The sequence below is a fragment of the Moschus berezovskii genome, chromosome 20 (assembly GCF_049115385.1).
Source record: "Moschus berezovskii isolate FMDL1 chromosome 20, NW_MosBer_1.0, whole genome shotgun sequence".
Taxonomy (NCBI): Eukaryota; Metazoa; Chordata; class Mammalia; order Artiodactyla; family Moschidae; genus Moschus; species Moschus berezovskii.
Window position 1 is genome coordinate 64,797,422 of NC_142479.1, and position 24,009 is coordinate 64,821,430.

General features: G+C 43.8%; 1 protein-coding gene across 2 annotated transcripts in view; it reads left to right on the forward strand.

Annotated features, from left to right (window-relative positions):
* The window catches only part of CYTH1 (cytohesin 1), a 75,002-nt gene that overhangs the window by 1,699 nt on the left and 49,294 nt on the right, over positions 1 to 24,009 (forward strand). The window contains exon 1 of one of the 2 annotated variants that reach the window (XM_088829280.1): positions 5,077 to 5,134. The exons of the other annotated variant lie outside the window; for it this stretch is intronic. Coding sequence (XP_088685406.1) covers positions 5,092 to 5,134 — 43 coding nt within the window. The 5' untranslated portion in view covers positions 5,077 to 5,091. Of the gene's footprint in view, positions 1 to 5,076; positions 5,135 to 24,009 lie in introns of those variants that run through there. 2 annotated transcript variants of the gene reach the window in all.

Here is a 24,009-nt window from a genome sequence, read left to right on the forward strand (position 1 = left end):
GGCATGGCATGAATTCGTGCTCAGAAAGGGTGAATGGAAGCAGGGTGTATTTGTTTCCTGTGGTGGCTGTAACAGATTGGCACAAACAGCATAAACTTATTATCTTACAGTTCTGAAGGTTAGAAGTACAAATTTGGTCTCACTAAGCTAAAATCAAGGTGTTTACTGGGCTGTGTTCCTTTCTGGAGGTCCTAACAGGAACGTCCGTTTCCTTGCCTCTTGCAGCTTCTAGAGACTGCCCGCGTTCCTTGGCTGCTGGCCACCTTCCATCTTCCATCTTCTCAGTTCTCTCTGACTTCTGCTTCTTCTAGTTAGGGCTCTGTGATGCCATTGGACCCACCTGAGTAAGGATCAGGATCAGCAGCCTTAGTTCTACAGTGGTAATCCCCTTTTTGCCATATAGGGGCGATGTGTTTCCAGGTTCTGGAATTTGAACAGGGCCATCTCTGGGGGCCATTATTCTGTTGACTACACATAAAGATAAGGAAGAAGTTCTTGTTTTTAGTTTTTTTTAAAAATCATATTCTTCGTATATTGGAGGAAGCAGAAAGGTTGATTTAAAGAAGATTTCCCCCACTCGTTGGGTTTACCACACAAAAAGTACCTAATGCAAGATGATCATAACAAGAAAAAGGTTCCTAGTTCTTTTTAAGGTTTGCCTCAGTCTCCACAACTTTCCATTTCTCTCCTAGGTTTTACAGAGAAGTTACCTCAAAAGATAACACAACTATTCAGATTCCACATTTTGAAGGAAAGTGGATGCTATGGACTTAAACAGCACATAGAATGCCAGGTCCGGGGGTTCCCTCAGAACCTCCATTGTTGGTTCATGAGTCAGCCTAGGTCACTGCCATGATTTTTTAACACTGTATCTTTGGGGACATGGTTTATGATTTCCGTGCTATCACCTTGCTAGATAAAACCTTTGAAACATAACTCATTTATAAGCTAAAGAAAGAGAATGTATCTTAGAGTTTCTCTGTTCAGTGAAAGAGAATTTAGAAAACTCACCAGAAGGCTTTTCCTAACTGCATACTCATTGATGTCCTGTGCTGACCCAGAGACCACACCACTGAGTTCAACAGCCCTTTCTCTTGTATACTCCCTGTGATCCTGAGTTGTTTATTTGGTCTAGTTGTAATGCACTAGATCCGTACAGCATGGTTCAAACTACGTGTGGTGTGATGAACCATACTGTGAACACCTGTGTGAGGTGCGGGGGTAGGTTAAATAAAAGTCATTTTAAAACTTTTTTTTTTTTTCTTTTAGGAAAAATGTGGAATTAGTGGTTTTCTAAAAGTTTAATTGACACTTTAAGAAAGATGTTCCTAATGCTTGTGGCTGGCTGGTCTTTATTCCCCGCACCCGCGCCCCCCCCCAGCTTCTTTCTAAACCCTGAAATAGTTGGGATTTTTGGGGGGATCATTTTACATTCTTATTAGGTGACTGTACTTCCTGGATACCACAGTCCTCACTTGCAGAAGGAAGAGGTATTTTTGCCTTTGTAGGTTTCCCTGCCCACGGAAGGACTCAGTGACTATTCCTCTTTGTGACTTCTGAATTCAAGCAGACATTTTTAACATGCAGTCTGCTTCTTAACGGTCTTTCAGGCCCCTCTGAGATTGTCTGTGAGAGTTTGTGAATGTGCATTTTTGAAGAGTCTTTTGCTTTAATCCAGTTCTCGAACAGCTCTGACTCTGGGAATTGCTGCTCCGGAGGTTTGCCTGCCTGTCTCTTACGAAAGGTCTTGAGGTGGAGATGGGCAGGGTCCATCCGGTAGTAACATCGGAAATGTTAGTGGTGATGATTCTGTATCACGACTCTAACAAAATAATCGGATTTCTGAGCATAGGTTCTTAAGATCCTTGAACCCATGGTGCTGCTCAAGACCTTTACTTCTCAAATACAGACCTTAGTCCTCTCGGCTTTTATTAGCTTCGGCTTATCCCTTTTCTGCTGCATGAGGGAGAAGAAGCCTTTAAGAAATAAGCCTCTCTTGAGAGCGTGGAGATGTTGATCTTAACCAGGCACACCTGCTGTCCTCAGATGATAAAAGTGAGATGTGGGCAGTGGTATGTGTAGGCAGTGGCATGCATGGGTGCTGCTGCAGGATCGTGCGTGGGAGCCTATTGCGTCCAGGAGAGATTTCCTGTTTGGTCTTTGTGCCTTAAGAACAAGCGCGGCGCCTGGTACCCTGGAAGCAGCTCAGTGACTCTTGAGGGAATAATAGCCAGTTTCTATGTGACAAAAGTTAACATTTCTCTTCCCCCCATCCCAAACAGAAACTATAACACTTCTATGAATGTGCTTGACCCTATGCCAAACCAGTTTTCTTCTTTTTTCTATGATATTGATGATTTTCATTGTTCCCAAATGTAGTTCCACTCTTAGTGATTTGCATTTATTGAAAAGGATACAATTACATAAAGTCAGGGCTTTCTTAGAAAATCTGGAACACAAGGTTACCATAATTACACATTTTGTGGTCTATAAGGTAGATTTCCAGGGGTGACATTAACATGTCAGAGGATATAAACATTTTGGGAATTCTTGATGGGTGGTGTCAGTTTGCTTTTTCAAAAGGCTGTATACCCTGTTCTTAGCGACGTATGGGGGTATGTGTTCCAGTATCACTAAAAGTGTGCCACTGGTGAGGATTAGCATATGAAAGCTTTTTTAAAGAAAACTAATTTAATGGTTAAAAAATGGTTCCTCATTAGATCTGTTGATTACTAGCTAGGTTAAAAAAATTTCTTTTGTCTATTTGTGTATTATGACCTGTATTATGACTGTTCATGTAAGATGGTTCATCGCTTTAACTGAGATTAACTTCTTATTTAAGGCCTCTATTAAATCAACAGATTTATGTTTTTCTCACTCTGATGTTTTAAGCATGGGGAAAATAGATACTTGGATTTGACTGGAGTTGGGGTCGGATTTTGACCATTTGTAGCAGTCGCTTATTTACTTTTCCTTTGTTTTTCTCTTAAAAATTGAGGATCTCTCAACCCATATACAGTCCATGAAATTCTCCAGGCCAAAAGACTGGAGTGGGTAACCTTTCCCTTCTCCAGGGGATCTTCCCAACCCAGGGATCGAACCCAGGTCTCCCGCATTGCAGGCAAATTCTTTACCAGGGCTTCCCTTGTGGCTCAGCTGGTAAAGAATCCACCTGCAACGCAGGAGACCTGGGTTCGATCCCTGGGTTGGAAAGATCTCCTGGAGAAGGGAAAAGGCTACCCACTCCAGTATTCTGGCTTGGAGAATTCCATGGATTTATAGTCCATGGGTTCGCAAAGAGTTGGACACGACTGAGCGACTTTCACTTTCAACCCATATATTGTCTTCTGGCCAAATACAAAATGTTTCCTTTAGGGGAGAAAACTGTGAGTTCTGTAGTTTTTATTGGTTTGGGTGACAGTTATAAATAGTTCAGTCTGTGGGATCTTAGGACACATACTTGCCCCTTTCTGAGAGTCCTGTGTTAGTCAAAAGCCATTTTGCTGAACAGAGTTTTTTCTTGTGTATTTCATGCCTTCAGAATTAGGTAGTTGTCCAGTATGAACTCGAAGGAGGACGCCTTCTCATTACAAGGGTGAGAGCAAACGTGTAGGTCACTTGGTGGGGGAGGAGAGTGGGGATGTGCGTGACAGAGACGGTGAGGCAGAGGGTGGAAAGCTTGAGCCTGAGAACCGTGTTGCCAGTGGAGCTCCTCTCTGCCCTTTTCCTGCTCACCCTCCAAGACTAAGTCGTGGGCTGGGGGCTCCGAAGGAAAAGTAACTTGCCGGAACCTGTCCATCTGCTCCATTGCCACACAGCCTCTCAACTGTCTAATTATTGTTGCTCAGTTTCAGTTGCAATAAGAGGCCTGGAGGAGGTGGAAAATTATTTAGAAATGTTTTAAGAATTGAATCCCACATCCTCTGAAACTGCTGGTGATGTTGTTTTGCTTCTCTCTTTGCGTGGACAAAACAAAAAACCAAACACGTAATATAGGGTGAAGGCTGTAGGGGATTTTTGCTACTCTTCATTATCCATGGTGGCGCGAGCCTGTGTCTTCCTGCTGCTGTGGCGGTGAGATGGTTGAGAGCTGCTTCCTGTGAGGCCTGGCTCCTTTAGCAAGGGTCAGGGTGTCACCTCCCTTAGCCGGGTGCTTTCTGTGTCTTCCACCTCTCTCTCTCTCTTTTTTTTAAGTCTTCAGGAAGGATTCAATGGGGATTCCTTGATAGTTCCGAGCTCTCACTGCCCAGGGCCCAGGTTCCATCCCCAGTTGGGAAACTAAGCTTCCGCAAGCTGCGAGACCCAAAAAAAAAAGATTTCTCTTTCAAAAACATTCCTTAATCTGACATTGTTGCAGTCTACATTGTAATTATTAAAGTTGGGTATAAAAGGTGGAATACGTTTAATGCTATTAGAAAAACTTCCCCCTCCAGTGGTCCTGACACTGGTTTGGGCTCTGTGAGCAGTTTGTAAAGGCTTACTCAGTCAGCAGGCACTCGTGACCACATCGTACAGCCCTTGCAATCACAGATGCTTGGAGCCAAGCAGGAAGAGACAGATGTAGAAGGAGGCTGTGAAGGGGAGTGTCAGAGTGGGTGTGGCAAGTGTGCAGGAAAACGTAGGCACGGAGAGGAGAGCAGCTCTGCTTGGAGCTGGGGTCGAACTGGACAGGGCAGAAGACAGTTCATGCAGGAGCTGACATGTGGGCTGGACTTTGAAAGATGAGTTGGTGTCAACTAGGCAAATATGGCAAAGACATCCATTTCAGGCCAAGAATGAACCAGCGTGGCTGGAGATTCCAACCCCTTTGGGGAGCTGCCGGTGGCTCTGTGTGCTTGGATGGGCTCCTGCATAGAACCCGGGACTTTCCTCTCTGTGCCACAGAGATCTGTGGAGGGGGTCAGGCTGGGCTGTGTCCAGCTGATTATTTTGCATCAGAGAGATCCCCTGTGGTGCGGTGCAGCCGGAGTCCTTCTGGGAGCTGTTGCAGGCGTCCAGGTCGAGGAGAGGATGGGGCCTGAGTTAAGGCAGTAGGGGTGGGGGGAAGGGGCGAACAACCACAAGACTGAGTGAGGACCTGAAGTCAATAGGATGTGGTTGCCGGAGCTGGGGAGAGACGGAGCATCGAAGGAAGGTAAGGAAGCCGAATGGGCCTGGGGAGACCAGTGGCGTACAGAGCGTGTAGACTGTGTAGAGTTGAACACAGGAGCTCAGGTGAGGACACACCGAGTGGGGTCTTGAGGCCTGTACAGACCGTCCCCTGGTCCATTTAGGCAGCTAGATTTGGAACCGGCACTCAGGGAATTAACCAACACACGAGTGGGAGTGGAAGCGGGGAGGGGGTTGTGTGAAATGCTGAGAAGAGGTCCAGGGACATCATCGTGGACGTGTCCCCATTGAAGGGCTGGGCAAAGAAAGTGGCCCGGAAAGGAGACAGAGACTGCGCAGTTGTATTGTGTGTATAGATGGCTCTTTATAGGAAACGAGAGAGAGGGGGCAGCAGCTGGAAAGCAGTGCAGAATGGAGAGACTTGTTTTTAATTTGGGGAGACTTAAGACTGTTTGCAGACTCTTTTTTGAAAACTACTCTGAACCAGCCTTGGATTAAGGTATTCATAGACTGTGCTGTGAATGCCATGTAGGATGGGACTCATATTTCATTTTGTCTGTTGAGGCTTTTGTACACAGCAGCTGCAGGACTGCATGTGTTTTTGCAACCTTTTTAGCTTAAATTACGTTCTATTATGATCTCTGCTTTCCTGAAATACTGTTTCCAACAGCCCTAGTAATTGAAATTGAGAACGTTTTGATTTTTAGCTGTATTCTTGCATTTCCGGCTGCCTGCTCGATGTTTCCCTCTGGGTATCCTATCATCATTCGAATTCAGCATCGGAACGCAGCCTTCTGCCTCTCTCCTGTCTTACTCTCCCTTCCAGACTCTTTTTTTTAATCTATTTTTATCCCCATTTTCTTATCACTTCAGTTACTGAGGCTTGAAAAAAATGTTTGATTGCTTTGTCTTTCTTGCCTTCTAAATAGTTTTTCAACCATCGATCCATCCCATTTTTCATTATCTGTGTTACGCATGTGCTTGATGCCAAGGCTATGAAGAATTTTAAAAGATGGGCCCTGTTTTCAAGAAACTCAAAGTGCAGGGTAGGTGACGAGTTGAAAATTTTCAGTCAGAATATATGAATATCTGACAGATGCTCTGATGGAGACATCATAAATGCTGTTTGAGCCCGGAGGGTTCCAGTCTTCAGTGTGTTTTGGGTAAGAGATACTTTTGAGTAAAACACCTAACCTTGGGATCCAATGAGGTGGGAGCATCACAGACCAGGTGTTACCACTGTACCTCCAGCAGGTAACTGTGTGCTGTGCGTTCAATTCACTGCTGAACGTTTTTCATACATTTTTCGTTAGTTCTGACAGTAATCCCCGGTGGGAGGTAGTGGCCGCGCCCACGTAACAGGTGAGGAGATAGAGGTGAGAGATTTATTTATAATAGGTGACCTGACTGACAAGCTGTACAGCTGGTATTGGAAGCAGGTTTCTCAGACTTCAGAGCCCTGTGCTCACGACTTGTGCCGCACGGCCTGCCCGTTCTGTTTTTTTAATTGAAGCATAGTTGATTTCCAGTGTGTTAGTTTCATTATACAGCAGAGTGATTTCGGTTATTGTTGTTCAGTCGCTCAGACGTGTTCACTTCTTTGCGACCCTGTGGACTGCAGCATGCCAGGCTTCCCTGTCCTTCCCTATCTCCCAGAGTTTACCCATGTGGATTGAGTTGGTGATGCCATCCAAACACCTCTCCTATGTCGCCCCCTTCTCCTCCTGCCCTCAGTCTTTCCCAGCGTCAAGGTCTTTTCCAGTGAGTCAGCTCTTGCATCAGGTGGCCAGAGTATTGGAGTTTCAGCTTCCGTGTCAGTCCTTCCAATGAATATTCAGGGTTGATTTCCTTTAGGATTGACTGGCTTGATCTCCTTACAGTCCAAGGAACTCTTAAGAGTCTTCTCCAACATCTCAGTTAAGTTATACGTACATTTGTATGTATATTCTTTTTCACCTTCTTTTCCATTATAGATTATTATAAGATATTGAATATAGTTCCCTGTGCTATACAGTAGGTCCTTATTGGTCATCTGTTTTATATACAGTAGCGTGTATATATTAATCCCAAATGCCTGATTTATCCCTCTGCCCCCTTCCCCTTTGGTAACCATATGTTTGTTTTCTGTGAGTCTTTCTGTTTTATAAGTAAGTTTACTTGTATTACTTTTTAAGTTCCACAAATAAGTGATAATTATGATACTTGTCTAACTGACTTCACTTAGTATGTTAGTCTCTGGGCCCATCCATGTTGCTCCAAATATCCTGCTTATTTTTATTTCCTATTATTTCACACCCCTGTCTTTACTTTTACATATCTTTTCTAAACTTTCTCTTGGAATTAGGAGTTCCAATTCCATGATTCCATGTCTTGATACATTTCGTTTACTTTTTTGGTTAAAACCTATGTTACAGGTTATTGAACAGATTAATATTGAAAGAGCCTGTCGCTCCTGTTAGGGTTGAGATTTGAGGGGTTTGTCGGATTGTACAGTAAAGCCCCTCTCTTTCTTGTCTCCTGGGTTGTGCTGGCCTTTGGTGAATGGGGGCTGGTGTGGCGACAGGAATGACGCTCCTGGCCTTTGAGGATTCCCTGGAGCCAGACCTGTCTTGTGGTTGGGCAACCAGAGTTTATGTGGGAAGGCCAGGTAACCAGGTGAAGGTTAATACAGGAGTCCTGCCTCCTACAGATCTGTCCCGAAGCTGGCCTGCCCACCACTTCCAGGGCCCTCTGGTGTGGCTCTTCACCTCTCACCGTTTACGATGAAACAGAGGAAGGTGCTGAGAGAGGAAACTCAGCAATGAAACAGGAGACTGCTGTGGAGGCACAGTGTTTCTTCATGAGAAGGGCAGTGTTGCCATTCATCCAGCATCCATCTCACCACTCTTAACTTCATCGGTATGCCTCCTGTCAGGGGCTGTCTGTTAGACCGTCCCCTGGAGGGATCACCAAGGGTTCTGATGCAAGACTTAGCTCTGCGGGCTGGAAAAGACTTTGGGGCCTAGATTCCTAAGCGAGCATGCTGATTTATGATGGCGTTTGTGAAGAAGTTTTTAAAGCCAGCCTTTGGTCATTTGACTGCTCTCAGCCCAGCTGTGGAAGTGCCTGCACGAGGACCGTGTTTCAGGGGGACTTGCTAGTGGTCCAGCAGCTAAGACTGCATTCCCAGTGTAGGGGCCAGGATTGTTCCTGTCAACTTGCAGGCTGTTGAAGTTAGAATTTAGCCCTCTTAGCTCACATGTGCGCTGTCCCGTTTCCTTCTTCTGTGTTTTGTGGTTTATTTGGGGGCTTGATTCTCTCTGCAGCTGGTTATGGTGCTAACCAGTTAGGAAGTTTCTCACTGCCGGCTTGCTGGGAGGGTTAGAGTACGGTTTCTATGCATTCAGAGATTTCAGTACAAATCTTAAAAAAGGGAAATTTGGACAAAGCGTATGATTATTCTATTCTTGAAAGATGAGTGTGGCAAGAAAATCCTTTAAGAGGGCTACTATCACCCCCAGTGAGGTGATTTCTGGTGTGAGTTAGGAAGTATTAAGGTGTTTGACAGATGTATGCATCTTGACAAGGATTGGTGTGCAAGGTGCTTAGTCACTCAGTCATGTCCAACTCTTTGTGACCTTTGGCACTGTAGCCTGCCAGGCTCCTCTGACCATGGGATTCTCCAGGCAAAAATACTGGAGTGGGTTGCCATTTCCTTTTCCAGGGGATCTTCCTGACCCAGGGGTAAAATCCGCATCTCCTGTGTCTCCTGCTTTGCAGGCAGGTTCTTTACCCACTGAGTCATTAGTAGCTTAGTGGTTTAAGTGACAGGGATTAAAAATTGGTAATTGCTTTTTTGTATGTGATTTAAAAAATCAGGAAGACAACTGGACATGTTAGTAGGATGCTGCTTTGACTTGGATCTTTTCTGCACACGCTGTCCGCATGGTAGACAAAAGAAGTGGCTTCACTGTATTAGTTTTTTATGGCTATTGTAACAGAGTATCATGAATTGAGTGGCTTAAAACCATGCTAATTTGTTTTGTTGTCCTGGGGGTCACAGTCTGGAATGGGTCTCAGGGCTAAAATCAGGGTGTCAGCTTTGTTTCTTCTGGAGGCTCCAGGGGAGAAGCCATGTCCTTGCCTTTTCCACCCTGTAGAAGCCATCTGCATTCCTTGGCTCGTGGCCCTGTTACATCTTTTTCATTCATTTTGTTCCCTTATTCCTCTCATTACAGCCTTAAAACCAGCAGTGAGTGATCAAGGCTTTCTCACATCTCATCCCTCTGATGCTGACTCTGCCCCACTTCCTCATTTTTACCCCCACTTCCACTTTCAAGCAATCTTGTGATCATATTGTGCCTACCCAGATAATCCAGGATAATCTCTGATCAGCTGATTAGCAACCTTAATTCCATCTGCAGTGTTAATTCCCCTTCACCATGGAATTTATCAGATCCACAGATTTGGGATCTGTTCTACAGACCAGATCACCCTAGCGATTTTGTTCCTTGGCTGTTTCTTGTGAGGCGGGGCCTTTTTCTCCCTGAGGGATGTTCCATATAGATGGAAAGGACCTCAGCATTGTGTGGGCCTTTCCTAACTGCTGTCAGCGTTTCTCGTCCTGGAAGAGCCTTCCTCCTGCAGAGGCAGCACACATGTGGAGCAGCAGCGGACTCTGGCTTGTGTGGCCTTTTTCTGCTCCTCAGCAGCCCTGTTTGTCATCAGATTGCTAGAACAGAGAATGTCTTCGTAGTTGCTGCCTGTTCTTGAATGTTTTTGTGTTGATACTTAATTTGGTAGGAAAAAGAATTTTTTTTTTTTTGGGTTTCAGGTAATGAAAACATCCCTGAACAATGGAGCTTGTTAGGAAAAAGGAGTTCCTTGTTGTAGAAGATCTTGACATGACTTTGGTGATTATTTTTCCAGACACCTGCCTTTGTTTTTCGTGTCACATGATGGGCATCTCGTGTAGAGGAAGCAGGCGAGGTGTGACACTCTTTCACAAATTCATGTTAAAGGCTCATTTGGTTTAATTTCCTACGGAACTGAATTTTTGGCTAAATACTACTGTTCTTTCCCTATTTTGATCTTGTTGTTTATCTTTCATTTTCTCAAACATACAAATATGTATACAAACAACTTTTTTAATAAGAGGAATTTCAATTTCTACTTTAAAAAATTAGAGAAGTAACATATATTTATGGACTTCCTGGGTAGCTAAGCTGATAAAGAATCCACCTGCAATGCAGGGGACCCCAGTTCGATTCCTGGATCCAGAAGTTCTCCTGCAGAAGGGATAGGTTACCCACTCCGGTATTTTTGAGCTTACCTGGTAGCTCAGATGGTAAAGAATCCACCTACAGTGCGGAAGACCTGGGTTTGATCTCTGGATTGGGAAGATCCCCTGGAGGAGGGCATGGCAATCCACTCCAGTATTCTTGCTTGGAGAATCCCCTTGGACAGAGGAGCCTGGCGGACTACAGTCTGTGAGGTCACAAGGAGTCAGACACGGCTGAGCGACTCAGCACAGCACAGCAACTTATCATTCTAGTAAAAATGTGATTGATAGAGAAAAGCCTATAGTTAAAGTCACTTTTGACTTTTAAAGTGTTATAGTGTGAGGTTCTAGGAAGTTTGCATGATTTTAGTTCTCTGTGTTACTTCCAAGGTCAGTTGATTTCCACACAAAAATCTGTTGCACATCATCTCCCGATTCCTGCCTGTGCAGCAGAAGTGAAGAAAACAGTCCTTGTGAGACTGAATTGCTCTTGGAGATCTGCAGCTTGGAGAAAATAAGAACCTTCGAACCCCTTGGATGCGAAAGTCAGGGGATCTCACATGTAGGAGACCACGTGAGGAAGAATGTGTGCTTCCAAGTTACTGCAGGAGTCAGACTGAAATTTAAAAAGTTGCTTGTTTACCTGCCCACATGAAGTTGGGAATCTAGTAAATAGGGGTTAGAATAGTGCTTCCCATACCTGGCTTATCTATAGAATTGTATGGGTCATTTTAAAAAGCAATTTGCTCTGGGACCCTGCTCTAGCCATGGCTAATGAACCAGGGTCCTTCAGGGTAGGATCCAGGAATGAGAGAATGAGTACAGATACACACACATGTGCACACGTGTACACGTGTATTCTCAAAGCACCTGAATTCAGGAGCCCAGATAGAAGACCAGTTCTTGGGAAGCTTGTGCTGCTCTCTTCGGGGTCATGTTGCTTGGTCCTGTCTTGGGTTAGAGATGGTTCCCTTCATTTCGTGTGTTTGTTTGAAATGATGGTGTGGGGATTTGTGTCCAGGATTATAGGAAGGGTTGATTGAGTGTTGAATGCATTTTTTCCCAACTGTAACCATCTAATTGATGTGGTTTTGCTTTAGGCCATTCAGAATTCCCCTTAGAGGGTTTTGAGCTTTCAAGCAGAGGTCCGTAAGAAAAGGCTTTGCGGATCAAAGAATCAAAAAATAACCAAGCTTGGGTTTTATTTTTACTCCTTTATAATAGCTACCAAGTTCATCTGCCTCCCTGCTTCGACTTCCTCAAGTGTCTGTGTGGTTTTAGTTTTTGCTCCTTTTAGAAAGACACCTTCCCTGTGTGTTGCTCAGTTACTGGGCAGCTGCTGGGCAGGTGCCATCCTGGAGTCCTGATCTGCAGAGCAGAGGAAGTGACCTGAAAAGAGCCTTCCCCTCTCTCTTGGGACGTGGATTGCCAGGCATGTGAGGCCTGCGGAAGGGCTGAGGCCCAGTCACCTGCCAGAGCAGCTTCCGAGTGGCTCTCAGCCTCTCCTCGGGCGTTGGTGGATAGTCTGGCTATGCTAGGCTGGCTGTAATTGTAATGTCCTTACTGTAGCACTTGGACAAGCTTTGAAAAGTTAACATTGTGGAAAATTTTAAAACACACGCAGAAGTGGATGGAAGAGTGTAACAAACTCCTGTGGACCCATCACCACAAACATTTTGGTGCAGTTTCCTTTCAGTCTTTTTTTTTTTGTTTTAATGTATATTCCTATATGCCCACCGACCTTAAGTCCTTCTTGGAAAATGTAGGATTTAAAAAATAAGCTTAAACTTCAGCTTCCATCTTAAGAGATTAGCAAAAAAGAGAAAATGAAATCAAAGCAAGCAGAAGGAAGATATAAAAGAGCAGAAATCAGTGAAATAGAAGACAGAGCAGCTGCCCAGAAAAGTTCCCACCTTGAAGGGAAGTGGATTAGCAGAGAGGAGGGGGAGGGCATCCACTCCGTTGATCACAGTTCAGCAGTCGGGTTATAGAGTGCTGAGCAGGTGGCTAGGTAGAGAGAGCACTGGGTGTGGAGCCTGGCTTCTGGGTCTGGTACTGTCTCTAAGGGCCCTTTGATCTTGGGCAAGTCACTTGGCATCACCAAGGCCCCTGAAAATGTAGACAATGGTATCTTTTCTACCTGCCCTGCAGAGTTGTTGCAAGGTCAAATAAGACAATGCATGTGAAAGTAATTTACATAAAACAGCTGGGGGAAAAGTGAAGTATAAAATTTGATAAGGAGAAATTTGAAATTACTGGATCAACTGAAGCTTGGGGATTTTATGTGTGGATTTTATTTACAACAGTGATAACAACAAAAAGTTCAAAGATTAGTTCCAGTTGTTCTGTGGAATGTTTTGTAGCTTTTTTAAGAAAGATAAATATTTTTCTCTGCCCTTAAAATGTATATATGGATGAGTTTTTTGGTGGCATCTGCCGGGGTAGATGGGTGACCCCATCCTCACAGGGATGGCAGGAGAAGCAAGACTCCAAAGGGGGTGCCAGCAGCTAGCTGTCTCCCCTCGGCTCCATGGTGGCTGGAGGCAGGGAGCAGGCCTCACTGGGTCAGACAGTTTGTCACGTGGAGCCCAGCAGAAACTGGAACCCAGGCTGGAAGTGCTGCTTCCCCAACACCAAGGCCCACGGGGTGACAAGGTGAGCCCAGATGATCACCACGCTTGAACTGGGTTAGTCTCCAGCTGAGGAACCTTAGCACCTTCCACAGCAGACAAACCAGCCCTCCCTGGGAGCCACATGGTCACACTGTGGCCTCCTTGGCCGACCAGCTGTGACAGAGTGTGTGCAAAGATGCTCAGGCCCCATGGTGGCCTGACTCTGCCCGAGGCTGTGCAGTATGATTGCACCATGATTTGATTACTTGTCCTTTCTTGTTGGTCATTTAGAAGTTTCCTCTCTGTTCTGTAACAAGTTAACCCTGTAACATCATTGTTGGTAAAGCTTTGCCCACATTTCTGTTTTCTTAGGCTAGACTTCTGTAAGTGAAATCAGTACGTCAGTGACTAAAAACTATTCTTTAGTCTCTTGATATGTACTGCCAAGTGATTTTCCAGAAAGTTCTGTCACGTTTACATTTCACACTAGTATATGATGATATTTGTTAATTTATCCTTCTAAACACTGAATTGTTTTTTAATGTAACTTTTAAATATTTTCTCTCCCTTCTTAGTGTTAGTAGGGTAGCTTTATTCTAAGACCTTGCCCTAGTGTTTGTATAAATCAGAATGAGATTTATAGCAGCTTCTTTCCCAGGTCATTTCTTGTTAATTTAGTCAACAGATATTTATTGAGGACAAACTAGAAGCTGGGCACTCTGTGAGTTTTGGGATTTAGATGTGAAATCTCAGGGACCTGGCATTCTAGATGGAAGGAGAACTTTGACCTTTAAGCAAGGAAAGGAGCTGTTTTTTCTGGATAGTGTGTGTTTCATCCAACTGTATGTGGATGTTCAGATAAAGGTTTCTTAAGACGTAAGTAAGGGTAAGAATCATCTGCTTCCCACCCTGTGTTTATGAGACACAGGCCAGCAGTTGAACTTTGTGTTCCTGGCTTTTCAGCACTCCTGTGTCCCCTTGCAACTGACAAGGCCTTTTTATAAGACATCTGCATCCACAAATCGTGTTAAAGACTTTTGAAAGTGAGTCTACACACAATCCATGATTTAATCCTGAACAGATAGGTTTTGGAATCCTTTTATGTGAGGCTAGGGAGAACAGTGCCTGTTTAGGGACTTCCTGGTGGAAAGAAGCTTAAACTTGGCTTGATAACTTTGTGTCTTACTACTCTTTCCAAAGTGCACTGACTGGGAATTCCCTGGCGGTCCAGTGATTAGGACTCTGTGCCTTCACTGCCAGGGGTCTGGGTCTGATCCCTGATTGGGGAACTAAGATCCCACAAGCCACATGGCATGGCCAAAAAGAGAAAAAGAGCAAAAGGCATTGTCATGGATCTTTCATCTATCAGCCTTAATATTTACCCTTTGGCCCAAGGCCACCTTGTGGCTTGGGCAAATTATCTTGTCTTCTCTCAGGGGCACAGACTTGGGGTAAAGACACAGTCTCACCTGCCTTGCAGGTCATCGTGAAAGGTCTAGTGAGACGCTCTATGTCCCTCAGTCGGGGCGACACACAGCAGGAGCCTGGAGAGTGAAATGATGGCTGTCATCAGTGGACACACTGGAGGGCTTGGTAGGGCCGCCACAGATGCTAGGGTACCAAAGGTGATGTTGAAACATCTTACTTAGCGATAATAAACACATTCATTTCCATTTATCTTTTTGCTAAAAACTCTTCTGGTTCCCCCTTATTGTAGTTTTTAAAAAAATTATTGAGGTATAATTTATATACGGTAAACTATCCATTTGAAGTACAGTCTGATGAGATATATTTGGCAGATTTATACACCGTTGAAACTGCCATTACAGTCAAGATACAGAACATTTCTTTGAAAAGGTTCTTCAGGTTCATTTGCAGCCCATCCCTCCCTCCACCCTAGGCACCCTGGATCTTTTTGTCCCTACAGATTAGTTTATGTCCCCCAGAATTTTGTATAAATGGAATCATACAACGTATCCTCTACTGTGTCTGGCCCTCCCTCAGCATGAAGCGATTGAGGTCGTTGTTGGGATGTCCGTCTTTTCTCTTTACTGCTGAGTGGTGTTCCACTGTCTGTATTTATCCAGTCACCTGTTTGTATTTATCCAGTCACCTGTCCTGATCGTGTACATTGTTTCTGGTTTGAGGCCATCCTGTAAAGTCATTGTGTGGATGTGTTTCATTTCTTTTGGATTAATACCCGTGGATGGAATGGCTGGGTTGTATGGTAGGACTTTCCTTTTCTCCTAAAAAATGTTTTATTTTATGTAAAATGGTACTTTATATAAGGAATGGTATGTACAAATAGTATGTAACTAGTTTAAAATGTCTCAGAACAGCTTTTATTTAATGTAAGTTTATATGCAAATCAGTTAACATGTTTTAATATGTTATCATTTTGCATCAATCAAAAAATACTGGATTTTCCTAGAAAAAACAGTGACAATAAAACTTGAAGCAATCACAAAGTAAATGATACTATTTTTTTCTGTTCTTGTACACAATTCTGTGCTTCCTTCAAATTGAAGAGAAGGCTTCGTACAAAAATTTCTAAGTATAAATTCTTGGGGGTGGGCAGATGAAGAGCACAGCAGAGTCAGAGTGGGGCAGGGGCAGCCTTCAGGAAGGGTCTCTCTATCGTGTGCTTGCTTTGCAGAGCTGCTCTGTGTATCCAGGTAAGCTGCTTCCCGGTAGCTCGTGGCTTTTGTCCATGATGTTTGTGAGACGAACACAACGTGGACACACCTTTGATGGTCACTTTATTCCTTCTTCCTGTGCAGCCAGAGGATGGGTGCCCTCTCAAGTTACCAGTCAGGCCTTTGCCACCCACTGACTTGCTTGTGCCACTGCCACTCAAAGTGTAAATCTTTTAAAAAGAGGGGAATGGGAGTTAATGTTTATTTTTAAAGGAATTATTCTGTAAAATCTTTTTAGAACAATTCTGTTGTTTAGGGGTTTTTGGCATTTGAACTACCAGGCAGAAAGTTTTCTACTTTGGAATCAAGGTATTAATTAAAGATTATTCTAAAGAATCAGTGAGTTATGTCCCCAGATGAGTTAGATGGTGGAAGTTAAAAGTAATTTGACTTAGAGCTGGGAAATTGGTCCTTTCATAATTGCAACATGGCGAGCCAGCGATTTAGTCCACTTAGTACCTTATTATGTACCGTTTTCTGTCTTGATTGTTAGTACTGCTTAATTTAATGGTTGGGATGTGTAGGATTCCCTTGGGTCATTGTGTAAACCCCATGTGAGGAACAAGGGGTGCCAGCAGCCCTCTGAGCCTTGGTTTGCAGTCTGTCAGCCTGTGGGGTGGGATGAGAGGCTTGGCCCCCATGTCCTCATGCTCCTAGTGACTCATCACCCAGCTCCCTCAGGTTCATGCCTGGAGGCTTCTGGAAGGAGGAGTAAACTTTGGGGAGACTGGGTAACCCCTGCGTGTACTCTTTTCCTTGATGTATCTTTGGATGTCTTGTTTCCCGACCATCATACATGACTTTTTTGGCCAGACTGTCTTTTACTAAATAAGAAGTTTTGTACTCTACAGAATATCCTTTAGTGTTTTATTTAATTAGACATTTTACATTTTCAATATAGGATTCAATCTGTGCCATCACTTTGTGATAAGATGTTTGTGACATCGCCTCCGTTTACTTGGTCAGTGTTAACAAGCTCACTGATAGGCTTTTGCATAGTTACCAGTCAGTCATTGTCTTAACCAACCACTGACAACAGTGTTTGTCCTGATAATCCCAAGCCAGTTAATTGATGATATTCTCCTCCAGTTAGACACGTTTTAAAGGTGAGTTCTATGGAAGTTGCTGTGAAATGCGAATGATAAAGCTCTTTCCTTTCCAGTGAGAGAGAGAGAGAGCAATGAATAACAGTCTCTTCTTTTCCTGCCATGTTCTGAACTGCTGGAAATAGAGCAAGGAAGAGGAAACTGGAGATCAAACCACCAGGCTTTGTGAAGAGAAGGCGTCCCCCTAACACCAGGCATCAGGGGACAGGTTGCAAATTTGTAAAGTAGGTCAGGTTTCTTTCTCTTTCTAACCCCTAATCGGATCTTTTGAACATTTGGAACCACAGGCTTCCAGGACCTTCTGCCTTCCGTTTCAGTGCTCAGGTGGTAAGCAGTGGCCCTGGATCCACTCGGCTTAGTGCCATGTTTTTAGTGTTTCTGTTGGTGATTTCTCTGTTTAAAATGGCCCCACACACAGTGCTGAAGTGCTGTCTGGTGTTTCCAAGTGCAAGAAGCTGTGCTATACCCACCAAGAACACGTGTGTTCAGTGAGCCTCCTTCAGGTATGAGTTCATTGTCAGTGAGGTGTCCTGAAACATGCTCACATATTGGTCCATGGAGGAACTGGGGTTACAGGAACCTAGCCCTGTATTCCCCTGGGACCTGGGTTCAGTATTTGGCAGTTCAGGGTTAACAGTGACTTTTCTAGGAGCCTTTCTAGGATGATTGAATTAGGAGGACTGACTGTATTGCTAGCCTTCTTTCTCCCCTCTAAGCTTCAGGCTTAGATGGCTCACTGCCTCATTTCTCTTCCCTCCCCACTGAGATGTCCAAAGGGGGCCTCCTGCTCAGCGTGGCACAGAAGAACCCCCAGATGTCCCCATTCTAGGAAACAGCATGTCCGCCCACGTGGTGTACAAACCGCATGTTGGGAAGTCAACCCGGATTCCTCCCTTTCTCTCTTTTTCCACATTCAGCTTCTTAATGGTGCTGTCCATTCCACCTCCAAACATGGTCTAAAGCCCTCTGCTTTTCTCCATTCTCCTGCCACCGCATGAGTGGAGACCCCTGGCGTTGCTCCCTGTGCCGCCCTCACTGTGACCCTGTTCCCCATGCTCGCCCTTATGGGCGCCTGAGAGCTGTCCCTTCTCAGGCAGACCCAGAGGGTGCAGGCTGAGAAAGACTGTGGTCTGAGCCCGTGACGCCACTCCGGGTGATGGCAGCTTCTGCAAACGGGCCTGCCTCCGAACCTGGTAGGAATGTTTTTGAGCCTGGAAAGGAGGTTTGCTTTTTTCTTTTTATAGGTATCAGAACAGTGGTTTAAGAGCCTGAAGAAAATCTTGAAGAAATGCCCCTTCAAGGATAGATTATTAGAGTTTTCTTATTTGTTTTGTATTTCACTGAAACCACCTGTCTTCTAAAACAAGATCAGATTTTAGACAAAACCATGGTTTCCGCTTAGTTTGTTTTTAGAATCAGTGGCAGGCACCAAGAGAGGTTCGGACTGGCTGTGTGTGGTACTGCCTTCCGCCTTCTCTGCCCTGCCCTGTGACGCGGAGTGAGCGTGGTCCGTCTCCTCCTGTTCCTCTCTCACGTGGTGGCTTCATCAGCAGGGCCCTGGTGCCTTTCCACAGGTTCACTTTGCACTCTGTCAGCTGAGTAAAAGGATGGGTGGAGTGCACCGATTTTATAACGTCCGTCTTGTGGTTTTCCGAAGAAAAGGGGTGATGTATAATTAGTAAGTCAGAAAGGGAGGGAAGGAAACAGGAAGAGAATATGTAGCACTTGTGCATCAGAGTTGATGTCCGAGGCAAGAAGAGCGGGCAGGCAAGCTCTTGCATTCTCCAGCCCCACCTGTCCTTATTCTTTGAGCTGTCAGAGAGCTTTGCTTTCACACTCAACGTGAATTTCACACCATAGTGACACTTGTTTTCATATTTGTTGAAGGCTGGCCACTTTTTCTAAAAACTACTAATTGAATTTGGTTTAGAAGTGCACAGAACGCCCAGTGAATTAATTTGATCATTCTCCCTGACATTGTTCATATTCCCCTAAGTAGTAAAAGTATCAGATCATTTCTGGAAATATCAATTGAATTTGTCTTCAATGGCTAGTGCTTTTCATGTATTACAGTTAAAGAATGAACTTGCCTGATAGCCTAGTCACCATTGTCCCCTATAAAACCTTCGGCTTGTTTGATCCATAAATATTTTCCGTTTGATCCAGGACAGCGTTGAACCCATCCATTCATCATCTGGTGGGTGATGAGTATCGCATTGAGCTGATGGAACACCTAACATGGTTGCTCTGTGGTTACCTGAGACCGTAGTACACTGGTTCAGCAGACGCGTCTCATCTTTGAGAAGGGTAATCTTAGTTCACAGAGTCATAAAATGTTTAGAGGGGAAGTGAAAGGTGAAAGTGAAGTTGCTCAGTCATGTCCGACTCTGCGACCCCAGGCTCCTCCATCCATGGGATTTTCCAGGCAAGAGTACTGGAGTGGGTTGCCATTTCCTTCTCTAGGGGATCTTCCCGACCCAGGGATCGGGCTCCTGCATTGCAGACAGGTGCTTTACCGTCTGAGCCAAACCTGCCACAAATCTGCGTCAACATCTTCAGCTTGTTTCCTGTATATGTGGTGTAGTAGGTACAGTAAGAGGATCATGGGAGGAGGCTCAGCAGCTGGACTTTGAAGAATTGGTCTTGTAAATTTCAAATGCAAACACTTGCCATCTTGGAAAAAAGAAAACTGTGTTACAGAACTCAAAACAGTAAAATGAAAAGCAGCAGTTCCCTGCACCACCTTGAGATCCTCCTCCTGAAGGGCAGCCATTTTGAGTTTTTTAATCTGTTTATCAGTATTCTTTTCTTGCTTCTTGATGGCCAGTTTCAGACCTGCTCTGCGGACTTTCTGTTGAGCACAACATTGCCAAGCCACATAGTATTCTGCAATCATTCTGTCTTCCTGGTACCACTCTTTGTCTTTCCTGGAGCTGTTAATTGCCTCAACTTTTCCCTTTGCCCAGCTGTCTTTGAAATTATCGGTTGTTTTCTAAATACGGCAGCTGTGCCATAAGCCTGTCTGTGATGCGTTTTGTCTGCCTAAGTGCGTCAGTCAGTTGTGTGTGTCCCCCTGGGCTGTGCCTGTCATTTCTCTGCTCAAATCTAGATCAGTTGCTCTTAGGTCTGCTGTCTGGCCTTTGTTTCCACTTCCCCCCAGAGTCATTTGGGATTACCTCTCTGTTGAATCACCTTTTCCTTGGTCTGTGTCTTTCCTGTTTTTAATTTACCTTAAATACATTCTCTAGAAGTTTCCTTCAAAAGGATATGTGGGAGGTCTGTGTTCTGAGTCCACATGATAGAAAATGTCTTGGTCTGTCCTTAACACTTTTTGGACTTGGTATAAAATTCTTCTGGTAAAATTTTCCTCTGATTTTGAAGACTTTTACTGTACTTTTTTTTTTTTTGCTTATCATTCTGCCTGTGAGATTTATCCATTTTGTTTCACATAGTTATATTCACTTTTACAAACATATGATGTTTTATCTTTTGGATATACCACAATTAAAAAAAAATCTGTCCCACTTTCATTGGACATTTAGGTGGTTTCCATTTGGGGGTTATTGCTACAAGTGCCGCTGTGACTGTTCATGTTCGTATTTCCTGGTATTCGTGTGAATGATGTATTGCCAGCAGCATTTATAGGAAACTCAGTCTGTGATTTTTTTTTTTTTTCCAGCTCTGTCTGTCAAATGTTTATATCTACAAGGATTTCTTGGCTCATATTCTGTTCTGATGGTCTGTCTCATGCCAGAACCCCCAAAACAAAGAAGTAAAAACCTATTGGGATTGTGCTTAGCAGTGACAAGTCTTTATTGAACCTGTAGATCCTCTGGGAAAAGTGACAGCTGAGAGTGCTGGATCCTGAGTGTGCTTTCTCTCTCCATGGGTTTAGGTCTCCTCTTTCAAGTTTCTTAACACAATTTTAGATTTTTTTCCCATTAAACTCTTACACATTGTTGAACTGATTTATCACCAAGTGTTAATTTGTGGGCTTTGCTGGTGGCTCATGGTAAAGGACCCACCTGCCAGCACAGGGTACGTGGGTTCAATCCCTGCGTCAGGAAGATCCCCTGGAGAAGGAAATGGCAACCCACTCCAGAGTATTCTTGCCTGGGAAATCCCATGGACAGAGGAACCTGGTGGGCTACAGTCCAGGGGTTCACAAAAGAGTTGTATAGGACTTAGCGACTAAACAACAATTTAATTCTAACAGTTTAGGTTTGTTTGTTTTTTTACCTTTTCTATGTGGATAGTCAATCCACCAGTGAGATAATCATTTCCTTTTTTTTTTTATTCTTTACAATCTTTGTGCCCTTTTCCTTGCCCCGTTTCATTGGCTAGAGCATTTGGGCCCATTTCTGCTGGGGCATCCTGACTGAGAAGATTGGGCTAGAAAACCCTCCAGCACAGTACCAGTGAAGTTGCTGAGCGTGGACACCCTTCATATCTTCCCCATCTTAAGGGAAAAGCTTTCAGCATTTCCCCACAAACTATAACATTTACTGTGAGTTGTAAATACATTTTATCATGTTGAAAAAAAAATTCGTCCTGTTTCTAGTTTGTCAAAAGATGTTTTACGGTCATGGATGGCTGATCAGTTCTTTCAGTGTTTTTCTTGTAGGTATATGTGTCATATTGTTGTGACAATATATTATACGACTAAGTCATAAACTAGTCTAGCCCTGCATTGTCTCACGTGATAACCACTATTGAGTTCTTGAAGTATGTTCTAAGTGTAAAACAAATCCAGGATTTTGAAACCTTAGTACCAAAAAAAGGCAGAATATTTATTATATTGATTATATGTAGAAATGATAATGTTTTAGATATATTGGTTTAAATAAAACTTATTATTAGGTTAATTTTTACCATTTACCTTTTAGTTGTTTACTGTGTAAGTAAGTAAGTGTAAGTGAAAGTCGCTCAGTTGTGTCTGACTCTTTGCGACCCCATGGACTACAGAGTCCATGGAATTCTCCAGGCCAGAATACTGGAGTGAGTAGCCGTTCCCTTCTCCAGGGGATCTTCCCAGCCCAGAGATTGAACCCAGGTCTCCCGCATTGCAGGCAGATTCTTTACCAGCTGAGCTACCAGGGAAGACCCTGTTTACTGTGGCTGCTAGAAAATTTTAAAATACATATTTGGCTCATATTATGTGTTTTTTGGACAACACTGGCTAGACACACTGATGTTTGCATCCAAATTTAGTTTATAATAATAGCTAATGTGTATTAAGTGTTTAATAGGTGTCCTCATTATTTTAAGCATTTTTACAGTGATTCATGGAATCTCAAAGAGTCGGACACGACTGAGCGACTGAACTGAACTGAACAGTAACCCAATGAAGTGGGAAAATTTCCTCCATGTCTTAGATAAGAAAAGTAAAAGTCAAGGAGAAAGTAAGTAAGTAGCTAGTGGGCAGTGGAGCCAGGACTGTAACCCCAGTGGCTGACCCCTGCGCCTGTACTCTCAGTCACTCCCTCGTCAGGATCGTATGATATTTTAGATCACTGGGGAAAGGATGTGCTTTTCAGTGAACAGTGATGACAGTTGATTCCCAGAAACTATTTAGATTCCCTTTGTCATTCTACACTTGAAAAATCAAACCAAAAGAACTCCAGATGGATTAGGCCAAAGTGTAGCTTATTTATGTATATACACTTTGACCTGTAACCCATCTGGAGTTTTTTGTTTTATTTCTTTAAGTGTAAAATGACATATAAATACATAAATATATACATATATGCACATATATGTAATTTTTTAAATGAATATTTTTCTAATTTTATGGAGAAAGGAACACTACTTCCTAAGCAAGTCACAGAAACTTAGAAGTCATAAAAAAAGCAGTCAACAGACATGACATCGTATGAATAAACTTAATATATATAAATATATTATTTATATTCTTTTTTGTGTGACAAAAGCTTTCATAAAAAAGTGAAACAGGCAGTTTAGTTGGAGAAAATATTTGCAGCACTTACAAGCAAAGATTGCGACGCAAAATACGTGAAGAGCCGCTGCAACTGGTAAAAAGACAAACAGCAGTGGAAACATAGGACAAAGGACATGAACAACTCAGAGAAGAAGCACAGACAGCCAGTAATCCTAACGGACAGGGAGATGCAAACTCCGACAGCCAACAGCTTACCAGAATGTTAAAAAGAGTGTTGGTGAGATTGTGGAGAAGCAGACATTCTCATAGTGTTTGGTGGGGGGCATTTTGTGCCAGATTTCAGAAGGCAGTTTGGTAGTGTCTGTCCCAGTTTAAAATGTTTATAGAGTACATCCTATGCCCAGAGCTTGGTTTCTAAATACCATTCTCCATTAAAAGGAACCTGTGATCCTTGGGGAAATGGTTGATTCCAGGGCTGGGTAGGGAAAAATACAAAGTGAGCCTGCCTGGAAAGTCTTGTGATGGCAGGAAGTGAAGAAGTGCTCATAGAATGATGGGGACAAGTTGGAAGACACAGGAGCCAACTAGAAGAAGCACCTGGCCGCTGACCCAAAAATTGGGGCATAATAAAAGATGGCGAGGAACAGATACCCACATCCTCCCAGAGCATCTCCCAACAAGATTCTTAGGAATCACAGAGGGACAGACAGCCACAAAAACAGAAACCTGTGGACTCACCTCTACCAGATGTTCAAAGTTAGCATCACTAGTAAAAGGCTAATCAGCATCATGGACCCTGATGTCATGTATCAAGAACTCAGCCTCATTCTTTGTGTTGTTTAGTCGCTCAGTCATGTCCGACTCTTGCAACCCCATGGACTGTAGCCCACCAGGCTCCTCTGTCCGTGAGATTTCCCAGGCAAGAATACTGGAGTGGGTTGCCATTTCCTTCTCCACATTTTCTGTGTAATTCTTGCCAAAAATACACAACCTCAGTTGCACCAGAAGAAAACTGCAGGCAAATCCAAATTGGGGAACATTCTACAAAACAACCAAGCAATACTCTGTGAAGTGAAAAGGTCATAACACAGACTGGGAACGGTCATGATCAGACTGATTGCAGTGGGGCCTCCTGGATTGGGCCCTGGACGGGAAGAAAAGGGCCTTACTAAGAAAACTGGGGAGGTTCCAGTAGGTTTACCAGGTTGCCCGTTAGTGTTGTGTTGATGAGATGGTGACCTGAGGGGAAGCTGGGTGGAGGACACATGGCAAGTCCATGTTGATGCAGTTTTTTTGCAGATCCAAAATATTTCAAAATCAGAAGTCA